The 9210-nt window shown below is 49.3% G+C and overlaps 1 protein-coding gene across 1 annotated transcript in view; it reads left to right on the top strand.

Annotated features, from left to right (window-relative positions):
• Positions 1-9210, top strand: part of MELK (maternal embryonic leucine zipper kinase) — a 93262-nt gene that overhangs the window by 30705 nt on the left and 53347 nt on the right. The window contains exon 9 of the mRNA XM_007947002.2: positions 1472-1570. Coding sequence (XP_007945193.2) covers positions 1472-1570 — 99 coding nt within the window. The remainder of the gene's footprint in view (positions 1-1471; positions 1571-9210) is intronic.

Below are 9210 nucleotides of genomic sequence, written 5' to 3'. Positions count from 1 at the left end.
TGTGCTGCCTTTTTTTTTTTTTTTTTTAATGATTTCATTTATATGAAATGCCCAGAAAAGAGAAATCTGTAAGAAACTGAGAGTGGAGTGATGGTGGTTTTCTGGCCCAGGGTGTAGGCACTGGGACTGACTGCAGACAGGCATGGGGTTCTCCTGGGGGTGGGGCCCGGGTCTGCACATTTGGCACAAGTTTAAGTTGATTGCAAACTCATTGACCTTGTGCATAAGCACGGGTGCGCTTCACAGGGCGTGGATCATGCCTCGGGAAAGCTGTTCAACCAGGACAACAACTGTAGCTGCGTAAAAGGATGCTGCTCGTTCTGGGGGGCTGACGGGCACCAGGCACATCTTTTCCTCTCACTAGTAGGTGAGGAGAATGGTGAGTGGGCCGCTGGATTAGGCAGGTGCGGGTCGGGCCTTCATGGGCACATTGCCGACTGCTCCTCGGCTCTGAGCACCGAGTCACTTGGTCTTCAGGGGAGGACACAGCTTATCTGTTGAGTTGCGTCCGGTGCCCGCCTTTCTCATGGTTGGCCTTGTGAAAGAGTGGCGGCTTCGCACTTGTAACAGGCCCTGAGGTGATTCTGATGCTGTTGGTTCTGGGACCATACTTTGAGAACCACCGACTTAGCGTAATGGACCTTTGAGGGTGAGAGGCAGGAGGGTCGAAGTCTCAGTACCCACCCACCAGTGGGCACAGCACCTAGCCTGCTTCTGCTCTGTCCTGGGGCCTCTGAGCCTGGCCTCAGTGTGTGGAGTGTGATGAGGATAAAAAGAGGTTGGTAGGAAACACTTTGAAAATAGAAGTCTCTTATTAGTGCATGATTTTTTTCGTCATTATGTGTTCAGGCTCTCCAATACTCAGCCGTCTCCACCTTTCATCGAGAACTTTGCTTAGGCTCACTCACCTTGACGAAGTGGGGCCAGGCTGCCACACCTCCGTAATGATTGAAAACGCCTTACCCTTCCAGAGACTCCAAACAACTTAATCTTGGTCGTTTAATTTTTCTCTCCTCACATTTGAAAATGGCAAACGGAAGAGAAAGGTGTGCTTCTCACCTTGTTCTCTGTGGTCGGTGCTCGCTGAGGAGCAACTGTGAGTTCCGATGGATGCCCTGCATTGTGGCCACTTGAATATTCCGGTGCTGAACATTCCTGAGAACAGGCTTTCCAGCAGAGGACGATTGCATCAGGCGACGGGCCGACTGAACTTCATGAATAATGTCCATAGCAATGAAGTGCTTGTTTGTTAAACGGTCTTCTGCCCAGCCTGTCTTAGGTGCTGAAGTCTTCTGGCCTCTGTTGCCTTTTTAAAAGAATGTCTTTCAGGGCCATTTTAAGGTCTTTGACAGCGGTCTGTGGTGCTACAGTGGACCTCTGCTCTGACGAATTTGGGGTTCTCAGGAGGAAAGGTGTTCTTACATTGTTTACTCGAAGCTTTTGTCTCTGGCTCCTTCTCACTGGCCACTAGGTGGACCCAAAGAAGCGGATTTCTGTAGGGAATCTCCTGAACCACCCCTGGATCTTGCAGGATTACGGCTGCCCTGTGGAGTGGCGGAGCAGGAACCCTGTAAGTACGCGGGTGTGGGCTACGTGAATTCAAGGCCTATGGTGCTGCACTTGAAACATGACGGAAAATGATAATTTGTAGACTTCTTCATCAAATGTGTGTTTGGGAGACTTGAAACCTAATGTTAATCTCGGGGACAGTGGTTCTCAGCCCTGGCTGTGCGTGATAGTCATCTGGAACGTTACTGGAAAAAAAAAAAAAAAAGATTGGGGAGGAGCATCCCATAATTATAAGTGGGGATATTTGAAACCTCCCAGGTGTTTCTCATGTGCTGCGGGAGTTGTGAACACTGCTCTGGGTATCTAGGGCAGGTAATTTAACTTTGCTTACTGATTTATTTGGTTATAAAAAAGGTAAAACCAGTTGTCTCCTTCCCAGAGTAGCTACCAGGGTGCAATGTTTCTCAAACTTTTTAGTCACAGCACCTCTTCTCCTCTCAAAATCATTTATGAATGCATTGAAAAGTAACAGGAAGAAACCTATGACATCTTATCAGATAAAGTATTTTTATGAACGATGACTATTTTAAATACACATTTAATGAGGAGAGTGGCGTTCTCTTGCATTCTCGCAGGTCTCTTTAATGGTGGGCTGCATGTGGGACACCTGGCTGCTCACCTGCTTTTGCACTGGGTTATTTTGGCTTCTTTTTTCCTTGAAGTTGGTGGAGAGATTGTGCCTCACATAGATAACGTAGTTAGGAAAGGGGGAAGACTTGAACGATCTTTTCAGGTGATTGGGAATGTTCCCTGACATTCCACTAGAGCTGGACAGGAGGTAGTTTCTTACAGTCAGTTGCATGTGGAATCTGAAATCATATCTGGGAACGTTTTGTGCCCTGTTATTAAAATCCACTGATCTGTCTTGCACTTTGAATGGCTCTTTTTCTCATGCATGATTTTGTAACATTATGCATTGGTTATCTGGAAAATATTAGTTGCTGAGTTACGTAAATCTTCCAAATATTGGTACATTTCATTACACACCATCTAAAAAATTGTGCTCCTGATCTCAGAACACTTTCAGCATCGGACAGCTGTCAAGCTCATGGTGGCAGATGGAAGTTGTCCCAAATTCTCATTTTTGCCTTAAAGCCGACACTGTATCAGGTGACGGGCACCATCGGTTGTTTACCTTGAAGTGACATGTTCCCTGTATTTTTTTTTTTTTTTTTTTACTTTCATTGTGGTGAAATCATATGCTCCAAGACATTCACCGATATAACAACTTCCCCATTTATAGCTGAGGGACAGTGATGCCATTTTTTATGTTGTGCCGTCATTGCTGCTATCCCTTTACGAAACACTCCACCAACATCAGCATAAACTCAGTGCCCTGCAAACAAAAGCTTCCCCCTCCCTCTTACCCCTGGTAACCACTACTAATGTTTGGTATGTGTATATTTAGATATACACATACATGTTTGTGTGTGTTTGTGTGTGTGTGTGTGTATTTATATGACAATTTTCCCTACTCTCCCATTCCTGGTAACCAACAAAGAAAATTTCCTTCTGTATAGAAACCTGTCCTTGACTTTTTACAATAATGAACTAATACAATATTTGTCCTTTTGTGATTGACATATTTTACTCAGCATAATGTCCTCCAAGTTCATCCACATTATGTGGTGTTTCATGGATTCTTCATTATTCTTTAGGGTTGCATAGTATTCCATTGTGTGCATGTACCATGGTTTGGTTTTCCATTCCTCTGTTGATGGGCACTTAGGTTGTTTCCATCTCTTTGATGTTGTGAATAGCACTGTGATGAACATGGGTGTGCATGTATCTGTTTGTGTCCTGCCTCTCACTTCTTTAGAATATATACCTAGTCATGAGATTGCTGGATCAAATGGTATTTCTCTTTGTAACTTTTTGAGGAATCACCTTACTGATTTCCCTGTACAGTTTTGAGAAAATGTATGCCAAATATCCAATTCCAAATAACAGAGTTTGCCCATGAGTGTTCCTTCAAGTACGAATGGTACATTTTGGAAAAAACCAAACGATTAGTTTGACTCCTAACAGTCACACTGTGCTTTTCCTCCAGAAGGCCATGGTGCTTTGGTCTCCAGCCCGAGTCCTGTACTTTCCATCTGGTAATGCAGGATGTTACAAAGATGTAGACGCCTGTGCTGAGATGTCATAAAATCCTTTCTGCTGCTTCACCAGGGGTGTCCTTAATGGAGATGGACTTCCTTTAAACTGTGAATGCCCGGCAAAGCCAGCAGTACCTTAGCTGCAGTCGGTGCTGCTGTGTTGATTCCCCACGAGGGGGCGACAGTTTTACTCATTGTTGCTTTTGGGTCATCAGTACAAACGTGAGAGAACATCCCTGAGTTATGGTAACATATGGTCTGCCTGCGGAGGTCCTTGCGTTCTGCAGACACACCTTGAGAACTGCTCCACCACCTGCCTCTCACTTACCATTCCACACTGATGACAATAGTAGATTAAAGAAGTAGCCACCATCCCATTGTTTTGCGTATTATTGAGGTGGCAGGCAGGGATGGCGGCCGCTGTGCGGCGTCCCCTCCCTTGAGGAGGGTCGGGCGGCTCTGGGCAGCCGGGCCGTGGCTGTGCTCTCAGCCCCTCTTGCGCATTGGCTGGGCCTCACCGTTGCGAGCAGGCGTCTGCTCCGGGTTCCCAGCTCCTAGGTGGCCTGAGCCTCTCCGGCTCAAGAGTGCCTTGCAGTGGGAAGGGCGGAAAGAGGCAGGGGTGTGTGGGGAGCAATGCTCGCTAGCTTAACGACACCCCGGTGTGAGCAGAAGGGGGCCTGGATTTCCACCCTGGTGGGGCTGGCCCCCCGAGCAGGCTCTGTTCTGTGGAGGCAGGGGGGCAGCGGTGGGGTGGAGCCCTGGAGACAGCCCCTCCAGGGAGGCTGACCCAGCCCAGGCCCAGGGTGACACGGTTAAGCCAGGACCCTGCAGTCCCACAGCCTGGCTTTGTCTAGCTTTGTCTCCTCCAAGCCTCCTTCTCTGAGAGGAATAATCCATCAGTGGACTTGTCAGAGGAGCTCTGGTGGCGCTGTGGGTAAGACGTTGGGCTGCTGACCAGAAGGTTGGCAGTTGGAATCCACCAGCTGCTCTGCAGAGAAAGATGAGGCATCTGCCTCCATAAAGACCGACAGCCTTGGAGACCCTCTGGGGGTTGCTAGGGGCTGGAATCGGTGGAAGTGGGTTTGGCTTGGTTTTGTGGTTTGGGCTCATCACAGTGATGGGTCCGTGACAGTGAATGTCAGCTGTTATTATTGCTTTGATCATGGTTTCTAAATTAAAAACAAACAAACAAACAAACAACTGAACAATGCATGGTCTGAAAACAAAGGAAAAAACCCCACACCGTCCATTTTCGCCTGAGGCTGATGTTTGCATAGCCACCTGGTCTTTAGACCCTCACCAGGTGGATGAGTGTGGGATGGTGGGGGGTGCTGCCAGGGCTCCCACTGGTTCATTCTGGTTTGGCCCCTTGCTGAGAATTTTCATTTCCACCCCAGAGATAACGACTCAGAATTTACATTTTAGCAAGATTCTTGGGTGATTCCTAGGTGTACATAAGTGTCGCCTGGGGATTGTATTGAACTATAAACTCATTAGCACACAACAACATTTACAGATAGGGAAACTGAGGCATGAAAAGGTCGTATCGTCATTAGGTGGCAGAGTTAGCACTTGAACGCAGGTCATCTGGTTCCAGACTCTGCTTTCTGCACCGTTGTGCTGTTCTTCCTCTGTGGTGGGGAACACAGAGACCCACTGGTGGTGGGAAATGAGGAGAGGACTGCAGAGGGGCCCCACTCGAGTTCCCCTTGATTTTGCAGTGGAGTGGTGCGTGCACGGGGTCAACGGACTGGCTTGGCGGTGTGTTTCCGACTTGGCGCAGCACAGACTTGTTTCGGCTGTGGGCTCTTCGCTTTCTGGAATAGTCACACTCAAACATACTCTTCCCTGTACAGGTCAGATGGTCGAGGAGCTGGGAAAAAATAGAGTGTGCTTGAGTCTAGCCCCTTGTCCCTGTCCTGCCGCTGGTTAGCCGCACACCTGAGCTAAAATCCCTCCTGACGCCACTCTGGTCGCTCTCTTCTGTGATTTGTCCCTGTTGCCTGTGGCCCTCGTGACATCTTTAATATGGATAGAGCAAGTGCAGTTGAGGCCAGAGTCTCCCAGCTCCCCACCCACACCGGTCCCCTGGGAGCAGCGGAGCGCGCTCGGGTCCGAGCAGTGTAGCACAGCTGGGTAGTGGGCACATGCCCTCGTGAGGGGCACAGAGCGGCTGTCGTGACTGCCGCGTTCAGCCATCGGGGGTCACCGTTTCTCCACGTGTGGGAGAGCTTTGCGTCCTCAGCCAAGATGCTCATAGGAGAGGGCACACAGCTGTGTGCACAGAGCAGACGCCAGCATGGAGACTGATTCCAGTAACAAAAATACTTCTTAATCGGGGCACAGTGTAAAGTAGAATATGTAAAGATTGGAGTGTTCCAACAGAGTGGGTAATTTCCCTTTCATTCCGATCATTGCTGTTAATTTGCACTGGAGTAACTGTCACCACGGCAAGGCTGTCTGTATGTTGTCTGTAGTACAGTGTGGAGCGAATCCTTAGCACGGTACCTTTCACGGTCAGACCCATTTACTCCTCACACCACTCAAGTAGGTGCTCTGAAGGAGGTACTGTTGTTGTTTGCTGTCGAGCGGCCCCGACTCATAGCGACCCCTCCTTGGCTTTCCGAGGCGGTATCACTACAGAAGTAGGATTGCCTAACCTTCCTTCCAAGGAGTGGCTGGTGGGTTTGAACTGCCAACCTTCTGGTTAGCAGTCAAGTGCCTTAGGCACGATGCTACCAGAGCTCCTGTCTCCATTTTGCAGATGAAGGAACTGAGACAGACTCATTAAGTAATTTGTCCAACTAGGAAGTGTGGACCCAAGATTTGAACCAGACAGACAGGCTTCTGAGTCAGCTAGTTCAAGCTCAGGGCCTGCATCCTGCACATCCATGGCCTTTGTGACATGCATTGCTTGGCTGGTCCCTGGTGGCCTGTTGGAACAGCTGCCGGGGCAGAGTCCTGCAGAGTGGTGTTTTGGTGTGGTTGTAAAAACACTGGGCTAGAAATGAAAAATGCCAGTCATGTGCAGATCACATTAACTCTTCTGAGTTTTCATTTTCTCGGGAATTCTGATGACGATCTCTTCTGTACGTTTGGGTCATGTTTTGCCGTTTATAGAGTGGTTTTACATGTTATGTCATTCATCTGCCGTTCCTGCCTCACAAAGCTGTTGCAGGGATCCAGTGAGTTATGTACAGAAGAGCTATGAAGGATTACTGTTGCCTTTTGAAGTGTTTGCTTTTCTCCCTCAGTGTGGTGTTTCATCAAGAGTGGACTACAAAAAATAATTCAGATTTGCTTGGATATTTAAGGTGTGGACCCTGTTCTGTCACTCTATGCATGATTTCCTCCTTCCATTTTCACACACAGGTCTTGTACCCAAGTATTACATCAAATAGAAGTTATAGTCAGTTCCATTTTCTGCCCTAGTGAACAGGAAATGTAGTAGGCACGGATAATCCAAAATAATTGGCTCGCTTTGGGTATGCATTTTTTACTTAATTTAACTTAAGTATGTGTGGCTGGGGAGTCAGAGTACTTACTGTATTGAATCTCTGGAAAACCAGCTTGAAATACGCTGTAGTTCCCAGACCTTGGTGGCTCGCCCACTCCATCCTTGCATGCTGTCAGCACAAACCCATTGCTGTCAAGTTGATTCTGACTCAGCTTGACCCTTCAGGATAAAGTAGAGCTGCCCCATGGCGTTTCCGAGGCTGTGATCCTTACTGCAGCAGGCTGCCACATCTCTCTCCCATGGAGGAGCTGGTGGATTCGAACTACCAACCTTCGGTTAGTGGCCAAGTGCTTTAATCACTGCACCACCAGGCCTTCTTGCTGTCAGCATAACAAAAAAAACAAACTCACTGCTGTCGAGTCGGTCCCGACTTGTAGCAACCCCTCCTTGGGTTTCCGAGGCAGTGTCTCTACGGAATAGGACCCTGAAGCTCACTTTCCCTTCTCTTTTAATCTTCTCTCTCAGACTGGCTCCTTCGTCCTGTTCCTCTCTTTCCCACACACACTTTTTCCCTTTCTGTAGGGTTCTTATTTACGTGTCTACTTTGCTGTCATTGTTGACACCCACATACATACTGTGGTACAGGTGCAGGGCAGAAGGCTATGGGAAAGCAGGAGGATTCTTTTTAGGGGGTAGCTTAAGATCATGGAGGCAGCCAGGAATCCTTCCTCTTTGCTTGAGTAGTGAGGAAGTCAACAAGAAGGTGTCTGACTGGGAGGCATCTGCAGGTCTGAGGGCTGCCAGAGTCAGCAGCAGAATGAACACGCATTCTGAACATTTTGGATCTTCTCAGCACCACTAGTATGAACTTCATGGTCTCTGTGTTCTCCATAACCCATGAGGTTGGGCTTATATCACTCAGTCATGGAGGTCGTCTCCATTGTCATGATGGCAATATGACTTCCTCTCCAGCCCCTTTTCCAAATGAGGTGTCTAGAAGAGGGGAAGGTCATGCTGTTCTCTGCCTGGTGCTGGGCAGAGGTCTTCTGGTATATTAGGGTTTTAGTATCCTACCTTGAGGGCCAGTGACAACCTAGGGTGTGTGATCTAAAGAAAGCACGAGAGTGGTGAGGGGAGTTATCATAAAAACAGTGCATGAAGGGGCTAGGAGGGAGAAAGCTGGGCGAGGGAGGATGGTTGCTAACAGGAACATTTAAACGTCTGCACTCTCATACTAAAGAGGAAGCAGACTGACTCTGTGCCCTCAGAGGGCAGAGTGAGGGCCACGTGGTGAGAACCTACTCTGTGCCTCAGAGGGCAGAGTGAGGGCCACGTGGTGAGAACCTGCTCTGCCTTCACAGAGTGAGGGTCACGTGGTGAGAATCTACTCTGTGCCCTCAGAGAGTGAGGGCCACGTGGTGAGAACCTACTCTCTGTGCCTCAGAGGGCAGAGTGAGGGCCACGTGGTGAGAACCTACTCTGTGCTTCAGAGGGCAGAGTGAGGGCCACGTGGTGAGAACCTACTCTGTGCCCTCAGGGCAGAGGGCCACGTGGTGAGAACCTTCTCTCTGTGCCCTCAGAGGGCAGAATGAGGGCCACGTGGTGAGAACCTACTCTCTGTGCCTCAGAGTTCAGAGTGAGGGCCACGTGGTGAGAACCTACTCTGTGCCCTCAGAGGGCAGAGTGAGGGCCACGTGGTGAGAACCTACTCTCTGTGCCTCAGAGTTCAGAGTGAGGGCCACGTGGTGAGAACCTCCTCTGTGCCCTCAGAGGTCAGAGTGAGGGCCACGTGGTGAGAACCTACTCTCTGTGCCTCAGAGTTCAGAGTGAGGGCCACGTGGTGAGAACCTACTCTGTGCCCTCAGAGGTCAGAGTGAGGGCCACGTGGTGAGAACCTACTCTCTGTGCCTCAGAGGGCAGAGTGAGGCCACGTGGTGAGAACCTACTCTCTGTGCCTCAGAGGGCAGAGTGAGGGCCACGTGGTGAGAACCTACTCTCTGTGCCTCACAGGGCAGAGTGAGGGCCACGTGGTGAGAACCTACTCTGTGCCCTCAGAGGGCAGAGTGAGGGCCACGTGGTGAGAAC

This window comes from Orycteropus afer, unplaced genomic scaffold, assembly GCF_000298275.1.
Source record: "Orycteropus afer afer isolate SDZICR_OR568_19922 unplaced genomic scaffold, OryAfe1.0 scaffold00174, whole genome shotgun sequence".
In the NCBI taxonomy this organism is placed as follows: domain Eukaryota; kingdom Metazoa; phylum Chordata; class Mammalia; order Tubulidentata; family Orycteropodidae; genus Orycteropus; species Orycteropus afer.
This window is presented reverse-complemented; position numbering and strand designations above follow the sequence as displayed.